Here is a 21,643-nt window from a genome sequence, read left to right as displayed (position 1 = left end):
TTAGTTCAAGAAAATTTAATTAGGTTTAAGCACGTAACTTGCAATTAACATTTCCAAGAATAAGAATATGGTCGATACGTCGTGAGAATTTGTATTGTTTTATATCTATTTTATTATTTTATTGTTTCCCTTCAACGTGACTTTACCGAAAGAACCAAGAATATGTGTTTAGGTTATTAATTTGGGCTGAAGGGAAAATCTAAGAAGACTTATTAATTGATGTCAAAATCTCAGGTGCGCGGTTCATCCTCAAATCGGATTTAACCGCACGCGGACAATCGAGAGTCTACCGTAGATTGTTTCAATCATATATGCATCTTGTAAGTTAAATTAGCTTAAAGCGTTTTAGATCCACGTGAACTATGAACATTTACAAGCCACTTTGTTGAGCTTATGATTTTGTGGTCAGGTCGCTTCTGAAAAAAAAAGTAATGCTTCAGTGAGCTTTACCTGGTAAGACAAAAATAAATCCAGGGTGTTTGAAAGTGATGGACCCAATTTCAAAGATATAGCGATTTCAAATCGGGTCCATCTTTTTAAAACAACCTTTCGTTTTAGTGGTATGTTTCTTTTAAAACTGATTTGTCTACCTTTCCTATACTTTTTGTATCGTTTGTTGGTGTAACGTTCTGAGGCGCCCTGACTTGGACACCTGTGAAGAATAGCTCTGTAGCTCATCGGATTTCCGCTTCGGTACACAAAGACTTTCCATACTCTTTGGTTCTTTCGGTAAAGCCACGTAGGTAGAAAAAATAACAGATCACGACGTTTCGATCGCAAAACAAGCAATCGTCATCAGGTGGGACAACCAAGGTGGTCTCTACCTACGTGGCTTCACAGAAAGAACCAGAGGGTATGAATTCCTGCAGTCGCGAAAGTTTCAAATCAAGAAAGAATTTCCACTCCTCCGACACGCGCCGACTGCCGTTACCCTGGCAACTGTGGGCGTGGCCACACAATTGCGACACCGTCCTGCCGCTCTATGGTTTGGACGGCGTCGTACGGGGCGGGGCCATGGGGGCGGGCCTTAGCTCTGGGTGTGTGGAGGGGTGGGGGGATTGAAACGTGACGTATCCCCCAGGTTTCCAGGGACTCCTCTACTTACGAACGAGTTCGGTTCCAGAGGTCTGTTCGTAAGTCGATGTGTTCGTAAGTCCCAACTTTACTCGTGTCGATTTCAAAAACGTTGTACGGCGTCTACACTAAACACGTGGAATGGCTTTAAAAGTTGTATAATCTCTTAACTCTAGATTTGAAGCTTTCGTGACTGCAAGGATTCATACTAAATTTTGATTTAAAGCTTTCGTGACTGCAGTAATTCATATTCTTAGCTCTTTCGGTAAAGTCACGTTGAAAGGAAACAATAAAATAATAAAATATATAAAACAATAAAAATTCTCACGTCGTGAGAATTTTCTCACGTTGTTATATATAAAACAATAAAAATTCTCACGTCGTGAGAATTTTCTCACGTCGTGAGAATTTTTATTGTTTTATATATTTTATTATTTTATTGTTTCCCTTCAACGTGACTTTACCGAAAGAGCTAAGAATATGAAATAGGATTCATACTCTTTGGTTTTTTCGGTAAAGTCACGTAGGTAAAATAAAATTTAAATAAAGGAAAACAACTAAATCAAATCACGACGTTTCGGATGCAACACAAGCTTCCGTCTTCAGGTGGAACAGTCACAGCAAGATAGCTGCATCAAGTGGGGAGCTCTTTGACTCTCGAGCTTATATACAGGTTAAGGTGGGGGGGCCAAGCAGGGGGCGATGGACGACGATGGCCTGCGGGGCTAAGTTAATCCGTCTTTTGTTATGTTGAGGGTTCGGGGGAAGCGATGGTTCACTGCACTATTAAACTAAAACGAAACTATTAAACTAAACTGTTAAACTAAACTGTTAAACTAAACTATTAAAGTAAACTATTAAAGTAAAATATTAAACTAAGCTATTAAACTAAGCTATTAAACTAAACTATTAAAGTAAACATTTAAAGTAAACTATTAAACTGAACTATTAAACCCTTGTATAATCTCCTGCGGATGTAGATGCCACTGGTTCTTCACGTTCTGCAGATGAAGATGTCACTGGTTCTTCACGTTCTGCAGATGTAGATGCCACTGGTTCTTCACGTTCTGCAGATGTAGATGCCACTGGTTCATAGTTAGTTCATAGTTCATTTATTTGGTATAGCCCTGTGAGCCATTCGGCTCTTGAATCGGGTGCAACCGCAACAAACAAAAAACATGAACAAGAACACATCTTAAAGTGATTATGTGACTGTGCAAACAGAAAATACAGGAAAAAAAGATCAAAATATTCCTGAAATAGCACCGTACACCAACGCTGTGTGCAAAAATCCCAGTGGGATGCAAGTCAAATAACAACAACAACAACCACAAGACAACTAAGATTAAGGCCATCAGTATAACTCCGTACTACAATAAACAAAAACATGGCCAAAACAACAAAAACTTTTCGAAATCACCAAAATAAAAGCCATAAATCCAATGTAAACGTGATCATAGGGACTGTGACCGAATTTTTAACAATAAACTACATAAATAAATTATAACACCAAAATCTAGAGCCATATTTTAGGCCACTGAATAGCAGTGGCAGCTAGGGTTGTACAACTCCTCTAGAGCAGTTTTGAGTGAAGATCTCATAGGTAGCGATTCAAGTTGCAGTTTATTGGCAATAGCATTCCAGACCCTGGGGGCATCAATAGCAAAGGCCCTTCCTCCAGTTTTTGTACGGCAATAGGGAATGTGAAGCTGGTAAATGAGCGAAGACCTGAGGTCAAATTTGTTCTTTGAAACAGAGAGGAGATCCAGTAGGTAGTCTGCGGAATTTTTTGTAAGTACACTGGTTCTTCACATTCTGCATATGTAGATGCCACTGGTTCTTCACGTTCTGCAGATGAAGATTTCACTGGTTCTTCACGTTCTGCAGATAGATGTAGATCCTACTGATTCATCACGTTCTGCAGATGTAGATTCTATTTGTTCTTCTTGTTCTGCAGATGTAGATGCCACTGGTTCTTCACGTTCTGCAGATGTAGATGCCACTGGTTCTTCACGTTCTGCAGATGTAGATGCCACTGGTTCTTCACGTTCTGCAGATGAAGATGTCACTGGTTCTTCACGTTCTGCAGATAGATGTAGATGCCACTGGTTCTTCACGTTCTGCAGATGTAGATGCTATTTGTTCTTCATGTTCTGCAGATGTAGATGCCACCGGTTCTTCACGTTCTGCAGATGTAGATGCCACTGGTTCTTCACGTTCTGCAGATGTAGATGTCACTGGTTCTTCACGTTCTGCAGATAGATGTAGATGCCACTGGTTCTTCACGTTCTGCAGATGTAGATGCTATTTGTTCTTCATGTTCTGCAGATGTAGATGCCACTGGTTCTTCATGTTCTGTAAATGCCACTGGTTCTTCACGTCTACAGATGTAGATGCAACCGCCGCCATCTATTGCGTGGCGGTTGAACTTACGACTCTCGGTCCGAACGGGCAACTGGCCATACGGACAGGTTTGTTCGTATCTCTGAAAGTTCGTAAGTCGAATGTTCATAAGTACAGGAGTCTCTGTATACATAATCCGTTTCTTAACAAACCTCAGGTATTTCCATAAAGACCTACAGTCTAGCCGATGTTTAGCTTATCATGTAATTTATATTGCTTCATATGTATATTTAAAAACAAACAATAAAAAACACAATGGAAAAAGCACGGAATATCACAAGCTAATTCTGGAATGCCCATTCCATGTTGAAAAGTAAACATGGAACGTTGGCACAACATTGGCACGACGTTCCATGTTTACTGGAGAAGTAATTACTGTACAGTGCCAAACTGGGATCCCACACAAAAAAAACCCTGTTATGTTGCGCACTCATTCCGTACATTGTGTGTGCGTGTGGTGTGGACAAGCCCGTAATTATAATATATATTTTGGGGGGGACATATCCCCCCCAATATTCAAATATGCTCAAAATGCCCCCCCCCCATACATTGATATACATTTTTTTATTGCTATGCTACGACGGGCAACCACGCACCGCCGTCCGAAATAATCATTTGCAAATGTAAGCATAATCATAACTAAACTTAACAAATTGCCATTATTATTACTACTACCGGTTCTAGTATTACGGTGTACTGCAGTTGCCGTACCCCAGCAGAAGCCATTGCTCAACTGAGGGACAATCAATGTCAAACACTGTCCTGTCTCTCCATTTCATTACTTTTACATTTATTAAAAAGGTGGACAACTATAATGTAATATGAGTGTTCCGTAGGCTATCTCACTGTCGAGTGGAAACAAACTTTTTTTTTGTGAAAATGGACCGATTTGCGATTGCTAATCAATCAACCATTTGGAAAGTTACTTGGAAAGTTAATGAGCTCACACATTCACCCAGCGACCAACAATGGCGCTCACGGGCGTATTGAACAAACGTTAATGTCTTTATTACGTTATATTTGTCAGAAAGCCCACGTGAAGTCTGAGTAAAGTGTAAATCATCTATGTTGCTCTGCATGTGTCCTATTTGTAGACAGTAGCTTTCATTTATTGCACATTCGTATGGTACTTGCTTAAAAATAGCATTATGAGTGTTTTTCATAAGCATCATCCAGCATCATCGGGCATTGCCCGATGATGCTGGATGTATTTACCAGCGAAACGTCGTACTCAAACTGTAAATGTGGATTCACTCTTCAACACACCGGTGGGCTAAAGTAGTGAATTATTTGTCTTTTGTCAACGTGACACTTTTTTTGCTGATTGGCCGTGTCGGGTGGTGGAGGGTTACGACACATTTATAAATAAACGCGATCTAACCCAAAAACCTTTATTATGAATAATATTGGTCGCGAAAGCCTACGTGTTGAACTGATTATGAGTGTTTCTTTGATTAAAGTGCAAGCAGTTTTATTACATTCAGCTTTCATTCACAGCGAGTATCATCATGAGCAAGGGTGGCAGATTTTTTTTCTGGGGGGGGGGACCCCCAGACCCCCTGGAGGATTTGACCCCCCCCAATGTTGACTCCATGGCTATGGCCTTGGGTGTGGAGTGTACCGATTTCGGTGCAAAAGGTGCCCTTTGCAGACCTGTCAACCTCTTCTCATTGCCTACCTTATTACACGCCAATGCAAACCTCATTGATCAACCCCGTGCCATTATAAATCTCAACGTTCATCCTACAAAAGTCCCATCACAAGGGAAAACACAAACAAATAGACACAGACACATGTTTGCCCCTATTGAAACGGCTGTACGCCTTATGAACCTCAAAACTCAATTTCCCTGTACAAGAATACGGGATTAAACCGTGTGGGTTTACAGCTATAGATTTGTGTATGTGTGTATGTCGATGAAACTTGCCACCCATTTCGGTGCCAGCGCACGCGGGTGCAGGGCAGGTTCGGCGTGGTCACGTGGCTATTGTTGTTAGTGATGATGCTGATCATGAAGGGGAGCATCCGGGTCACCGTGATGGAGGCGATCGGCGGTACCGAGCGGCTCGAACGAGTGCGGCGGTGAGCGGCGAGCCGTCGACAACGAGGCGAGGAGAGCCGCATCGCTCTCCGATCTTCTCGCTCCGCGCGGACAAACTCAGCCCGGTGGGGTCGGGGTCGGGGTGGGGGCCCTATGTCGGCACGCGGCGCCGCTGTCGTCGTATATAAGTAAGGGCCTGCGTCCACTTTGAGGAGACCCGGCATCGCTTTGTTAACTCCGCCGGGCGGGGCACGCGTCTGCCGGGCTCGAATCCAGGCGAGCGGCGTCTCGGCCAGGCATCATCCAGCAGCGCGAGGCCTCGATGCTGTTGGCCTCCTTCGGGAGGCGCGTCTCTTCGCTCGTTCGCCTCGGCAACCGGATTGTGTCTTGGGCTTTGGAGCCAGACGCGTGGGGGGATCCCCGGAGCTCGGAGATCGGAGCCCGAGTACCGGGGTCGTGTTCTCCGCGAACGACACGCGTCTCTGAGCGGTGACCAGTGGGATTCCCACCCCGTACATCGCTCGTCGGGCCCCGTGGAGCGGAGTATAAAGCACCCACCCGTCCGCCCGAATCTCCAGAGAGCCCTTGTGGTTAACTAGTCCCCAACTCTTGGGACGTCCGACTCCCCGTGCCACGCTCACAGAACTTCAGACACCCCCCCCCGCCGCTCATTTATCTATCCCGGGCGCTGCGCGCCACTCCCCTCTCTTGCGGGTTGCACAGTGGAGGCCCTGGTTCTCCCCCGCCCAGTGGCAGCCTGTGTTTATCCTCGTGTGCCTGCCGCCATGGACAAGCGGGAGCCGCCCTATTACAACAGCGAGGAGAGCCCGTACGTGAGCTACAGCTTCCCCTTCTACGAGACAATGGAGGTGCTCATTGAGACCCTCACCGGGACGTTTTTCGAAATCCGCGTCTCGCCCTTCGAGAGCGTCATGTCTGTGAAGGCCAAGATACAGCGGCTAGAAGGTACGCGCTTTCTTTCATACCAAACAGTCCCATTGCCGCGTGGAGTTTGGCTGCTAGGATTGTCTTTAAACATTAACTTTTATTGCGGCCTATTGAGTCGCATTCGTTGTCCCTCATGTTTCATTCCACCGCATTCTTCCTTCTCACTCAGGATTTCACCTCCCTCGGATAATCGTCTAATCGCATCTTCTTTGGCCCCTTCCACAAGTACAATACATTATTAGAAATTCCCGCTAAGTCAGAACTAAGGCTCCTTCATTCCTCACCACCACCAGGGTCCTCATCTCGGTAATTTAAAGCACTCCCTTTTGTTCCGCCTCCATGATCACGTCTCTGCACCATGTAACCGCTACTTGGTCGTATCACTTCTGTTCGTTTCCTCTTCAGTTCCTGAAACCTCTCTCACATTATGCCATTTTTATCTTAAGGCAAGATTTGTATAGTTAATTTGCCTTTACTCGGGTAATAAACTTCTGACTTGTGACGACATTCTTCCTTGTCTCTTATCCGTGCCTCCAAATGGTACCTTCCTAACTGACTTGCACTAAAACGTTTGAAGCTTCAATGTGTTGTATTTAATGGGTTGATGCTGACAATATGGATACAACGAGTGTGTATTTGCGTCAACCTGTGATGGAACGCGTGGGTTTAGTGGCTCACGTGCATTTATGAAACTTGAGCCGCAATATGGTGGAGGTTTTTGTCGGATTCTCCCGTTGCCTCGCGTATTGCTAGCATTAAAAAAAACCCAAAATTCTGAGCCCTCATGGCAAAAATTGAGACCAAGTGAGGCTTCACTGTTAAGTGAGGCTCGAATGTTAAGCGAGGCCTGTTTATAATATACATTGTTATATATCGACCAAATAATTCCGCTGTGAAGAAGGGCCATTGATTTAACCATTAGTAGCATACTTAATATTTGATTTATCTTGTAAGACAGCGAAGAATGTGGCATGTGATTTTTGACTTATGTTTTAGTATTAATTTTATTTTCAACCTATAATAAAGCCACACATTTACTTGTTTTATTAATTGGAAAAATACTTTAATTGGCCAATTTGTCGGTCCGCTCTTCACGGCCAACAGTTTGTGTTCTTGTTCTGGTCGAGATGGGGGGCCCCCTTTTCTGAGGTGCCGCATGTTTGTCAGTGCTAGCCATAACCGAATGCCCATGTCTGTGATATTGATGAAAGTGTCGATCTCCAGGCATTAGCATTAGTAATTTCTGTCTGTTGATGGTGGTTTTGATGGTGTTGGAGGAATTGTTATTGTAGCTTATCTTAATGACCTTTGTGAACATGTGTGTGTCATAGGCATTCCCATCACACAGCAGCATCTGATTTGGAGAAACATTGAACTGGAGGATGACTACTGTTTGCATGACTACCAGTAAGTTTTTTTTTAATACCATCAATATTCCTGTTGGTTAATTGCAGATCAAGAGAAACCTCGTAGATGCTCAATACTTTTTAAGCAGGGTCCTGCCAACCTTTCACAGGAAGGGGACAATGTTGTAATGTGTAATCCCAATTCAGTCATTTGTAGGTGATTTTTCAGCATCGGGATGTTTTTGGCCAATACCAGTTACATTGTATGATGTTTTAAACTGGAAAATCCGGAGGAAACCAATACGAAATAGGGGGGAAATATGCAACCTCCGCAGAGGAAAGTTGTGCGAGTTGAAATTCTAACCGAGCACTGCTTGCTGTAAGGCCACGAGTATTACCACAGCTCCACGCTGGGTTGACGGGGTAGCACAGTGGTAATTGGTTTGATATAAATACATTCTGGCTCGAGATATCCAATTGTAATTTTCACCGTCTTTATCAATGCACTGTTGGTTGCGAGCATCCCCATGCCATCGTGCTTGTGCACGTTTGGTTGATCGCACTTCACCAAACTGGTTAGTGTGGGATGCATATTCTTTGGGTCTTTCGGTAAGTTACGTAGATAGGTTCAAAGAAAATAACAAAAGCTATGATGTTTCGGTCGCAACACAAGTGGTCGTCATCAGGACGACCGCTTGTGTTGGCCTCTGATGTTAACCATGACTTTTCCTGATAACGACCGCTTGTGTTGCGATCGGAACATCGTAGTTTTTGTCATTTTCTTTGAACCTATCTACGTAACTTCACCGAAAGACCCAAAGAATATGAATTCCTGCAGTCACGAAAGCTTTAAGTCAAGATTTAGTGTTGGATGGTGAAGGCCTCTGATGTTAGCCGTGGCTGGGGTTTGAACTCTGATTAATAGTGCAGTGCGGTAACTACTGAGTCACCAACCCCCCCCCCCCCCCCCCAGCTTTAATGTAAAACCTACTTAAAATAAATGAAATACACGAAGCAGAGTTAAAATATGAATAATTTAATGTTAAGTTTCATGGAACTAGCGTTAAATATTTTGTAATAGTCAAATTAAGATTCATATATCTTCGTTTTCAATGTTTAAAAAAAATCACAATATTTATTAATTGTATACAAAAGATTAATAATATACAGTTCTGTGTGTTAATGTTTCTATACAAATTAGCTTTTTATCATTTGGCTTTTTATGTTAAATTAAAATTGGTCCCATGTTTTACATGGAGTGCCATTCCCAATCACATCTAATAACACTAACAAACATTTTTTTGTTCCTGGGTAGTAAGTATTGTTTCCTAATTGCTTATGCCTCAAAAGTACAGAAAATTGCTATTATTCCCCACATACTTTGCTTTTGTGATCAGGACAGTGATATTTTGAAATTTACCTATTTTCAATGAGAAAACGGGCGAATTTGTGTCTTTTCGTTCACATAAATTCAGAAAAAACAACATGAATAAAAAATAACATGTATTTATACTAAAGTAATACAAAAATGACTACAAAAGATTTAGAAGTGAATAGTTTTTCGAGATTTACGATTATACTGTAAATCACTTTCATGAATCAGCCCTCAAATTTAGTCGCCCATCATGTTCTCGTTATGCTGTCCTTGGTAGTGGGGTTTAAAGTCCAGTATATCCTGGTAGAAGCGCTCGCCTTGCTCCTTCGAGTTCGCTCCCATGTTTTCCTTGAATTGATCAAGATGAGCATCAAGGATATGGACTTTGAGGGACATCCTATAGCCCATTGTGCCGTAGTCTCAACCAGCTCCACATAGTTTTCGACCTTGTGATTGCCCAGGAAGCCACGAACCACTTCGACAAAGCTGTTCTTAGCTGCTTTCTCCTTACAAGTGAGCTTCTTGGGGAGTTCATTCCACTCCAGGATCTTCTTTATCTGTGGTCCGATGAAGACACCGGCTTTGACCTTTGCCTCAGACATCTTAGGGAAGAAGTCTTGAAGGTACTTGAAGGCTGCCGACTCCTTATCTACAGCTCTGACAAATTGTTTCATGAGGCCCAATTTGATGTGCAGTGGTGGCATCAGCACCTTCTGGGGGTCCACCAGTGGCTCCCACTTGACGTTGTTCCTCCCCACAGAGAACTCGGTCCGCTGTGGCCAGTCCTGCCTGTGGTTAGTGCGCCTTGGTGTCTAAATCTTTTGTAGTCATTTTTGTATTACTTTAGTATAAATACATGTTAATTTTGATTCATATGTTTTTTTCTGACTTTGTGAACGAAAAGACACATTTGCCCGTTTTATCATTGAAAATAAGTTAATTTCAAAATATCATTGTCCTGGTTACAAGAGTAAAGTTTGTGGGGAATAATAATAAGATGTTTTTCTTGTTCGTGTTTTTTGTTTGTTGTGGTTGCACCCGATTCAAGAGCCGAATGGCTCACAGGGCTATACCAAAATAAACTGAACTGAACTGAATAGCCATTTTCTGTGCTTTTGAGGCATGAGCAGTTAGGAAATAACACTTACTACCCAGGAACAAAAATAAATTGTTACACTCTGTTATTACTGAATAAATATGTATTACCGTGTAATATTCGTGAACAGTAGAGGGCAGTGCGCAGGCATCGGGGGGTTCTCATCCAGCAGTGGATTGACAAAAAACCTTGTAAGATTTTTCAGTTGTGCACTGTACATTTTGAAAAGCAGGTGTTACGTCTCAATCGGAATCAGAATTTTTATTTAGACTGGAGGAATCCGATGAGTTATGGAGCTCTTATTCACAGATTTCAAGCAAAATAAGGAATTGTATGAGGTGCTTGGGTTTGTGTCCGCCTTGCACACAAACAAATTGTCATCGGGCGTACAGGGCCTTGTTGCCTGATATGATTAATCATGACAATATTCTTTGGTTCTATTCGGTAAATTCACGTAGGTAAAAAATAAAACAACAAAAATCACGACGTTTCGGCCACAACGCAAGCGGCCTTCATCAGGTGAAGGGATCAGGCTGTCTCGAGGACAGCGCTGGAGTGGAACACAGCCACGTTCAGACCGCGACCTGTAAGCTGTGTGCGAGGAAACAAGGTGCCTTGACAAAGGAATTAGCATAAAAATTAGCATTTGATTGGCCGACTTAGCATAGAGGTGGTGTACATGCGGGTGGACATGCCGGTTGGCGCGGGGGGGGGGGGAGTTTACCTATTGATGGTGTGAAAAGGGAATTTTTAAGAGCTGCGAAAGTTTGGGGTACCACTACTTGAAAAATATACTGTACCATTGAAAATTAGTTTAAGTAATTAATTAGTTTAAGTAATTAATTTTCAATGGTACAGTATATTTTTCAAGTAGTGGTACCCCAAACTTTCGCAGCTCTTAAATTCCCTTTTCACATCATCAATAGGTGAACTCCCCCCCCCCCCCGCGCCAACCGGCATGTCCACCCGCATGTACACCACCTCTATGCTAAGTCGGCCAATTAAATGCTAATTTTTATGCTAATTCCTTTGTCAAGGCACCTTGTTTCCTCGCACACAGCTTAAAGGTCGCGGTCTGAGCGTGGCTGTGTTTCACTCCAGCGCTGTCCTCGAGACAGCCTGATCCCTTCACCTGATGAAGGCCGCTTGTGTTGTGGCCGCAACGTCGTGATTTTTGTTGTTTTATGTTTTACCTACGTGACTTTACCGAATAGAACCAAAGAGTATGGATCCTTGCAGTCACGAAAGCTTTAAATCTAGAATTCATAACAATATTTTTCAACGCTTTGGCAATCAAAGAAGTCCCAATGCCATATCGGTCATGGATGTTTAAGCATACTTCACCACAGTGATTTGTTTGACTATACATAATGCATCGCATATATTTTTAAATTCCTCATGTAAACTGATGACGTGTTAACTCTGACACTCCTAGGCTAAAGTGTAAATCCCCGTGGCTATGCTGTGGATTATGGCTCCCTGTCCCGTTCTAACCTTGCTTGGGGACCTTGTTTACAAACGCGAGCAGTAAATCTGTTGACAGTGCTGGCCGCCCTCCTGCTGCTCAGTGGCTCAGGGGGCGAGGGAGGGGGTCGCGGGATTTGGTTTGATGTGTTGGTAAAATGACTTCGCGCTTTTCCTCCGTGTGTTCCTAGCATTACGCATGGCTGCACCATCAAGCTGGTACTAGCCATGAGGGGAGGACCCATCAACACGCGCAAAGGTCAGTGAGCACGAAAATGCTGGGCCGAGGGCAGCAGACCTTGGCGCTTGTTGCCGTGCCGAGCCGGGGGGGGTGGGGCGCACCGCTAATCCGGCGGGGTTAGTGGGAGGCGCCTGCAGCGTAATATACGTGCCGAGGCACCCACATTACCGGGGTTAAAATAAATGTGGCCAGTAGGAACTTATTTTTTTTATGTTGGAATGTGCGGAGTTTCTAAAGAAAACACTGTAACACGTAAGTTTTTGCAGCCAATTTTAAGATTCATTGTGCAAGCACTCTCCAGGTTTCAACCGTGATGAGATCAGGCAGATCCTGGCTGACTTGGTCACGTAGTATATGGTGGTGTTAATAACAAAGCTAGGAGTGCCTTGTTTGTACTTGTTCAACACTGCCAACAGTCTATTGTTTGTTTGTAATTGGTCACTGTCTTTACACAGCGGACAGTGTCACCAATAATACATTGCCTAACAATGAGGCCGGTGTTAGTTTCACCATGACTGGATGTTAAACAAGCTCTACTGCTGTAAATGAGTCCAAGATGTCACTTGGAGAGCTCTCTTACACATTTACTAGTGATAACGGTGGTGAGTTTTACGTATTTTTATTTGAGCTCTTGGATGTTTTAGTCCATTCGTTTTTTGTTTTCACACTACTCTTGGGAATTGTAATTAGAGCAGGCCATCCTCGTTGCCACAATTGCATCTGTGCTGGATTCAAGATGTCATCATGGCCTAAGCCATTGCTGCCACTACCCACACCTCTTCACCAACGCTTTTCAACCTCTTCAATATCTCGCAGCTGTTGCACAGTAGCAAAAAAAAAAACTATCTATAATAGGCGACGTTTCAGGCACCGGCCATTCTTCACAACACGTAAATAGCTCACTGGGCGCCTGGATCGTCGGTGCCTATGGTGGACGGCCACTCGGGGGTGCGAGTCTCGGCACACCTGCAGTGATAATGACGGCCGCGTGTATGGCGCAGTGGCGGTGGAGGACCCGGCGGTGCGCGAGATGGCCGAGTACATGGAGGAGAACCGCGAGGAGCTCCTGGACAAGTTGCCGGCGAACAAGCAGGTGACGCTGCTCGTGTTCCGGGAGGGAGACCAGCTCAACTTCTTCCGCGTGGTGGAGCGCAGCGACGGCACGCTCACACCGCTCTCCGAATCGCTCAGGTTCGTGTTTGCGTGCGTGCCGGGGCGGTGGTGTGCGTTACCTGCTGGGCGAGCGCCGTGCGATTGTGAATTGTGAATTGTGACGTGGTGCTTCTAAACAGCAAAGTCTCAATTTAGTCTATTTTTCATCGTCTTCCTTAGATGTATTTAATTATGATTTATTATTTTTTGATGACCGTTCAATAGTTTGGGCCATTGAGCCGGCACTCAGTAACTTTGACAAATTTGAAAAATATGCCCGCTTGCTGTACTGCCACATCGAGGCCACATTAATGCCAGCTGAGTTTGACAAGTCTCCCGAGCGCAGGGCTGCAAGCGTGTGCCAACACGCCTGGAAGTTTAATTGCCATTTGATTGTGTCCCTCTGAAATAGATTGCACTTGGCTTTATTGACAGCTTGCAGGGGGTCGTGTTAAGGTCACGTCGTGTGATGTGTTATTGCTATTGCCACCAAGTTTGGTGGCACAAATCTGCGGCTCACAGCGACAGCCTGGCGTGCACGTTAATTACCCGTTCCAATCGCTGTCGAGGGACAAACTGGCTTTGCTTCCGAGATCTGACGATATCGGACGCTTAATCCCTAAGCGTAACAATTGCATCGATTTTTTGCGTTGTTTGAAGACCATTCATATTTAGCCGGCCGTGTAATCTTTCTTTCGCCTCGCGGTACCGAAACGTGTGTGCAGCATTTCCAGTTAGACGCCAGCAGGTGGCATTGCCTGCCTGTCCGTTATTGGTTTTGCACCACTGCTACTCCTTTGGGCTCCAGAGACTTTCGAAAGGTTATGTTTTGATTGGATGAGCTATGCCCGAATTATCCTCCGAGAAGGGATATTGTATTGTTTTTAGAAGACGAAGACTCCCGCCCCGCCCCCCGGCAAGCGGAGAGCTTCTCTGAAGTTCAATGCATGTGGATTCCCTTTGAAGCACACGTGCAACATTGTGACCTTTGCGAGTGAACCTTTGCGTGATTGCCTCCAGAGTTTTTTACACGACCGAATGACAGAAGTAAGGTTGAACATCGATTATTCGGCAGCTTCGGGGCAAGGGGGAAAGGGGGTGCCGTATTTTCAAAAACGACAGATAATAACATCATTAAAAATCGCTTATTTTTGCACATTCTTGTATAAAATTATTTTTAGGCGTTGTGTTTATGCATTTTTGTGTTTTTTTATTTGTTGACTATGTGAAAATGGGATAAATAAACAAACAAAGAGACAAAAATTAAAAGGTTTCTGTAAAAAGTTACTGTATTTACTGTACAGTACTTACCACTCCAATCTCGAAGACTGTGCATGGGGTAATGATATGCACTACGCTCTTGTTTCAACAACATGTGTTTGACAATCTCCAGACTAATGCAGCCTTTAGACCTGTGCTCCGACGAAAGCCGAGTTACACACACTTTTCGCCAGATCCCACTGTAATTTTTTTGTTATTTTATTACTGTAGTTATTATTAATGAAAAATGTATATACGTGCAGTAGTTTTATTGTTGAAGTTGTTTGTAATATCCTGTGTATAATATTTTACACTAAAATCAAGTATACCTATTTTTTTGGTCATGCACATGGTGCCGGACTGGTACAGCCTTTGTAGCGTTTTTGCCGGTTTTCACTGGATCGCCCCGGGACCGCCGGATAATGTTAGAAGCCGGATGAATGCATGCCGGTATCGATGATCAACTGTAGGTTTATGTTTGTGGTGAGGCCTATGGATTTCTGGACCTTGTGGACCTTCCTCGTGCATCGTGTCCAAGAGTACAACTATTTTATTCATGACTGCGGTCGGTTTGGTTTTTTTCGAATAGATTCGGGGCTATCGCATGGGGCCATGATTATTTCATCGCCGTGGCACGGTGCCAGTACTCCGTGCTCATTGCATCGTGGACGTTGGTCTTCCAGAATGCCGGGCCTCGGGATGCGTGCCGAGTGAATCGTGACACAGAGCAGGGTCGATGGGAATCTCTGCTGTTAATCCCACTGCGAAAAGGTCACTCTTTCATCCAAAGATTTAATGTCAAGCAAATTGGGAAATTTACATCATATAATTGTTTGGGAAATACCATTCCAAGTAAATTTTGAAAAACGGAATGCGACGAACACGTTAATTCTTGATGTTGCAATCGTTGAGCCCTATGAAAATGTCAACTCCTTCGTCAATCTCTGGTTCCCAGTAAAATACTTTTTTTTATAGGGCATATGCTTCATTTTTGCAGGGCATTTTATAGGGCATGATAACTGTGATCCATTTTTTATTTATGGTGGCAGGGCGGTACAGTGGTCACACTTGTGCCTCATAGCAATAAGTTCCTGGACATTATTCTCGACCCAGACATCTCTCTGCATGTTGTTATTAATTATCCCCCTGTTCTTCATGGGTTTCCCCTAGGTTCTCCAGCTTTTTTTCAATATAAAAAAAAACCCAAAATATAATATAATTGGAATTTGCCAAACATCCCAATGCTCAAAAGTTACCTGCTAACTGCTCAGTTGGGATTACACGTAGCGACATCACCCCCCTCAGCGAGGCTTTCCTGGTAAACAAGTGTAATTATTAAGAATAAATATATTCATGAAGGCGTTCCCAATCGTTCATTATCGCATTTATCCACACGGTTTCCACTGCCAATGTTTTAATACGGCCTATTCCATCAAACTATGTTTATATTACTCGGTAAGGCCCACCGAGCTATAGAGCTTTTTCTCAGAAGCCACTTGGCCATAAAGGATATCTCAACGAAGTGGGAATTTATAGCAGCCAAATACTTCAAACGCATGTGATTCTAAATGTGGAGGGAAAACCACTGGGAGAGAGACGTGCAAACTCCGAATATACAAGCATCAAGGTGGAGATCGAACCCATGGCCTCCTCCGTACCAGGTGAGGGAGTTAAAATCTCGCTACAGCGGCACCCCATTTTCACTTTGTTGAAAATAGTTGTAGAGGGAACATTTTTTCAACGGCAATACATTTCTTTGTGATTGATCTAAATTGCAAACATACCCTTTACTTTTCTTCTTCCAACACTCCTACCCACACGACTGCCCACATCTACTGAGGATTAAAGTGCCAGAGGTGATCGCTGGTTTGGAATACCTCCCCATGGTCATGGCTGAATTATACCCAGGACCCCTGGAGCTCAGCGCAGCGTGCGTGAGTCTGCAGCAGGCTGGATGTTGAATTCCACACTTGGTAAGAGGTAGCGTTGTTGAGTGACATCCGGTTACCTAGATTTGATACAAGCACCCCTTTTGCCCATTTCAGCAATTGTTTCTTGCTGTGGTTGTCCCACCTGATGTCGGACGCTTGTGTTGCGCCCGAAACGTCGTGATTTAATTTATTTTCTTTTATACCTACGTGACTTTACCGAAAGACACCAAAGAGTATCTATCCGGTTACCTATTTTAGAATTGGTTAGGAACTGGCAACCACTTCCAGTTGAACGTAGGTAACGAATGCACTTAATGGCTGGAGCAAACGCACAAACAGCACAGCGGCCCCAGTGCCTTTGCTCTCGTTTTGCAGTCAAAAGGTAGAGATGCAGTCCTGCAATTGCTTGCCCATGCCACTGCTGGCTAATGGGCTTCCGCCTGAATAAACTCTGGAGGGCAATCGCCTACTCTTCCACGTACCTGCCGATCGGCTAATTTTGGTGGATCAGTAGTGTGCTGCTTTGTGGACAGAAGCGGGGGAGGTTTCAAAAACTTGCCGCATTGTATCAACTGCCGTGCAGGACCAAATATTTGGCGTGCTCACCTTTACGCCGCTGTGGTAGCTCATTGCTGTGCTTGGAGTGCCATTAAAATGTTTCATTAACCTGTCGAATATTGTTTCTCACTACCCCCAGAATCAATGAAATTTTAAAGCAGATGTAAATCAAAAATAATCTAAAGGATTTTTTTAATCATTCTGCACTTTCCTTGAGGTGAATGCGAGATGAATGTCATTTATCTTCAGACTAGTTTTTGTCTGCCGTGCGCACGGACAATTTGTTCTATCGAGCAGACTCTTTGATATGCGCTTAATGGTCCCTTTGGGAAGAATTACAAAACAATTAGTGTTACGATATGTTCCATTGGATGGCGGGTTCAGATATTGCGGCGAGTTGGCGTTACATTCATTATCGACGCTCGCACGCAGCGCAGTGCCAACAAGCATTACTCATGGATGAGATGAGCGTGCAGAAGCTGTTCAAAGCGGCATGTTTTATTAAGCGGCCTCCTCCGCTCAGTCCAAGTCTCTCGCCGGCCCATTAGCTGGCCGTGTGCGTCGCGTCGCGCGCATTTCGAGCCGCTCCAACGGTCGGTTGAGCGCGATGGAGACTCGGTGGCTCTCCACGCAGGGCTCACCGGCGTCCTTATTGCATAAACCCACCAGACAAGGCAGCTTGATCGCCGCGCGGCGACTTGCGAGCAGGCGCACCTTGTGCTCCCTCGCATCAACGTTTGCTGCAGCAACACGGGGGGCGGGGTCTGTGTCCCTGCAAGGCGCGCGCGTGTGTGTGTGTGTGTGCGAAAATTATTTTGGTGACGGTGGCTCCTGGCAGCGAGGATGAGCTGCTGCCAGCCGCCGTAGCGATGGAGATGATTCGGTTTTCCTTTCCGTGCCAGAGCCTTGTTTAATTCCGAACGATCATTTCCCCTATACAAAGCACGAACTCGGCCAAAGGTGGAATAAAAGTCAAAGTGATTTAACTTTGATTTAAAGGAGCATTATCTCACAGCTGTGTGGAAATTCCACACTGCTGTGATGGAGGCGAGTTCATCCACAGGACAACCACTGTTGACTTGCCTGCAAAGTGGTAATGATTTTATCAACCCTGGAAGGAATGATGGTCCGAGTTGACTCCCAACCCAGGATTTAAACTCGCAGCCTTCTGAAAGCGGACCACTCCCTCGCAGCTGATGTACCTGGCCTGTTAGTTGGAGTGTTTTCATATGTGCGGTGGAGCACCCATTTGCTACATTACTGCACTGGATATAATTCCAAGTGAAGCAGTCAGATTGATTATCGATCTAGCGCTTCCTGATTCGCTTCAGTCACTCGCTCACCGCGTCCCTATCACACTTATATTGTTACTACCATAGTTGCTGTTCGTATAAACTTTACTCCTTCATTCCTCTTCCCATATTGAGAACTCAGTATACCAGGCTGTGTTTACTCGCCCACTCTCTCTCACACACTCACCGACTTACCACACTGCAGGTCTCGTCTTATATTAATATAGCACTTTTATCCAAGGCCCTTGACAGGGGTTACGAGTGGTACAATGAGGAGGGTAGCTAACAGTGATGTGGTGAATAGGGATGGGGTATGGGGAGGGAGGTTTGGTGGGTACGGGGATTACGGTGGGTACCTAGGGATGGAGGGAAGGATGGGCCAGTGGAGAAGCGGTGGCGGTCTTTGGGCAGGAGCGGAAAACTCGACAGGGAGGGTGCTCGTTGCTTCATGTAGGGCGGAAGTTTGTTTCAGTGCAAGGGGGCAAGTAGGGGAAAGGAGTGGAAACGGTGATTGCGCATGGAGAGGGGGTAATGGTGAGGAGTAGGAGGGATTGAGAGCGGAGCGGGCGGGAGGGGACATGAAACGAGACGAAGGAAGTTGAGGTAAGATGGGGCAAAGCCATGAAGAGATTTTAATACCAGCGTAAGGTCGCCGCTTTTCTTTCTGCTTCTTCCCCCGCACTGCTCCACATGGGAATTCCCTCCCATCGTCACTCGTGATGAGTTGTGATGGCCTCAGCCTGGTTAGGAGTGACTGCACACGATAAAAATTAACATTAATTAGTTCCAGTTTTTTACTTAAATTTGGCTCGATTCCCGCTCTGGCAATGCAACATTTTGTTTTGGTGTGATGCTTTGCATGTCTTGCGGAGGGATATGCCCCTCCCGTGAATGGAGATAGCTATTATTGTGGGTATTGCACTGCCTGCTGCGAGAGTTGCAGATGGAGCCGTCCTTCTTGCGACGTGATGCAGATGGCATGATTGAAGTTGTGAGCGTTCCTTAATAGTGGCGCTGCTTCGCTTGGCATGCTCTGCGCCCTTTGCTTCATTGTAAGTTACGATGACTATTCCTTGGTCACAGTCTCGCTCTAGCCGTGAGCCAAGACCTGGCAACAGCAGCTGCTGCTGGAAATAATAAATGATAATGATAATTCACAGCACTTTTGACATTCCCACCCACGACAGGCGACCATAGGTAATTTGTTTATTATTCAAGGCAGATACGTCTTGTGTGGATCACTGGCACCCATAGCACCGGGGAGGAGTTGTTACTCCCGGTCTCTCGCTCCAGCCAACAATCTCCTCCCCAGGGTCATGGTGACGCCTTCAGCTCTTCACAGCCCTTTGTCAATCCACTCCTGGTCGTTTGATGCATCTACATATGTATGTTGAATTTCTTTCGCACCGTACGTAGCCAACCGTGCTGATCGGAGGCGCAGGTCCGACGTTTGGGTTGGTGAATTGCAGGGCCGAGTTCACAACGTAGTCTGTTAACTGCTGCACCACAGTTCTCCCCAGCAGCTGCATATCCTAGCTGAAAATAAATCAACAAGTAAATAGCCATTTGGTTTCCAACTTATTATTTCTGCTCTTGTGCGGTCAGACAGAGAGAGAGAACCTGCTTTATACACTGTGGTTGGTTTTCAGCGCTCTTAATTAAGAATGATAAATTAGCCGCCACACGGGACGGTGTACTTACCATCCAATATCAACCCTGTCTGGAAACGGTCTACTTTAGGGTAATCTAAAACTCATTACGGTGAAGTCAAAGTATGCTTAAAAAGTGTTGCTGAACCTTTTGCCCGTACTCGGTATGGTGATATCATGTGACGCGTGGTGGAGCTTTTATTTGCCGTAGGTAAAAGTTTGACTCGCCTCTTCGCGATTCGCTGCCATTTGATGTGAAAATGGCAGGCTTCCGTTGGCCTGTTACGAGACCTGTTATTTGCGGTGGATTTGCGATATAATTCTTTGTTCCAGCTCATCCTTTCAATACCGCGGGGACCTTTTTTGGTTGCATAACCATCGTGGTGTGTGGATGACACAATCGCAAGGTGTGAATGTCGTGTGTGTGTGCTTACTACAACAGCACAATAACAACATGACTTATAGAGCTCACGGAGTCCTTCAGCACAGGAATAATTTAATAAAACAAGACAAAGATTGAATTTTGATTTAAAGCTTTCGTGACTGCAATAATTCATATTCTTAGCTCTTTCGGTAAAGTCACGTTGAAGGGAAACAATAAAATAATAAAAAATATATAAAACAATTAATAAAAATCCACGACGTTTCGACCATAACACAAACGGTCGTCATCAGGTGTGTCGGTTTGCATAAATTTATTTATTTTTAAACGGTGTATTTATTTATAAAAACCGTCAGCGCCACGCGCAGCGATTTGGCAGTTTATTTAGATGGACGAGTCCATCTATGTTCTGAAAAGAGGAGGGGGGAGACGAAAAATTCATGTATGCTGTCTGAAAGCCATCTGGCTACCATGAGAGATTCGTTCATGAGGCTATCCACATATACAAGCACAGAGACAATTTCAACCGAGAAGATGGATTCTGGCTTAGCAATCATTGGAAAGATTTGATAAACCATTTCAGGTCTTAATTGATTGTTCACGCTTACAGTGGCTTTCAGACAGCATACATTAATTTTTCGTCTCCTTCCTCCTCTTTTCAGAACGTAGATGGACTCGTCCATCTAAATAAACTGCCAAATCGCTGCGCGTGGCGCTGCCGTTTTTTATAAATAAATAAGTACATCGTTTTAAACTAAATTAATTAATGCGAACTGACACACCTGATGACGACCGTTTGTGTTGTGGTCGAAACGTCGTGAAAATTTATTTATTGTTATATATATTTTATTATTTTATTGTTTCCCTTCAACGTGACTTTACCGAAAGAGCTAAGAATAAGACAAAGATTGGTTCTGTACCAGAGCAAAGTGGTTTCCAGACAGCTGAATTAATCTCCATAAGATTCACGGAAACAACGCTCATTGGTACTTTCATTCCATGGCACAAGTTGATAAAGTAATTCAAACCTGTAATAGTGCTATAATGCCCAAAACGCGAGTTTTATGATGTGCTATTTTTTATCGGGCAATGTTTGCGATCAACTTAGCGTTATTTGTTTGATTCTGCATGTGCACCACTGCCGAGGCGATTCCTTAAATACATTGTTTGTGTGCTTTGTTTTAAAAGTACTATTACACGCCCTCTCCTGCCTTCGGCGCTCTCTCGCTGACAAGCGTGCTGAAGCATAGTCGCAACCCCGTGGACGGCCGCTTAGTGGGGCTTCCAGCGACAAGGGGCTGAATCTTGTTGAGCTGCGGTGTCACATTTTTTCCCGCGAGTTGTCACCGGTCAAAATGTGGATAGAGGCCCCTCCCTACGCCGTCGCCATCTGCCACGACCTTGCGACGCCGCAGTCTGGCCGCTGCGCAC

At 44.5% G+C, this 21,643-nt stretch overlaps 1 protein-coding gene across 1 annotated transcript in view; it reads left to right on the top strand.

The window, feature by feature from the left end:
• Positions 1 to 5,402: 5,402 nt before the first annotated feature.
• LOC116951052 (uncharacterized) overlaps positions 5,403 to 21,643 on the top strand; it is a 32,281-nt gene continuing 16,040 nt past the window's right edge. Inside the window, exons 1-4 of the mRNA XM_032969407.2 lie at positions 5,403 to 6,484; positions 7,798 to 7,873; positions 11,939 to 12,006; positions 12,990 to 13,179. Coding sequence (XP_032825298.2) covers positions 6,304 to 6,484; positions 7,798 to 7,873; positions 11,939 to 12,006; positions 12,990 to 13,179 — 515 coding nt within the window. The 5' untranslated portion in view covers positions 5,403 to 6,303. The remainder of the gene's footprint in view (positions 6,485 to 7,797; positions 7,874 to 11,938; positions 12,007 to 12,989; positions 13,180 to 21,643) is intronic.

This window comes from Petromyzon marinus, chromosome 41 (assembly GCF_048934315.1).
Source record: "Petromyzon marinus isolate PM22_M1 ecotype Great Lakes invasive population chromosome 41, UKy_Petmar_22M1.pri1.0, whole genome shotgun sequence".
In the NCBI taxonomy this organism is placed as follows: domain Eukaryota; kingdom Metazoa; phylum Chordata; class Hyperoartia; order Petromyzontiformes; family Petromyzontidae; genus Petromyzon; species Petromyzon marinus.
Note: the sequence above shows the minus strand (reverse complement) of the source record. Positions and strands in the feature narration are given on the sequence as shown.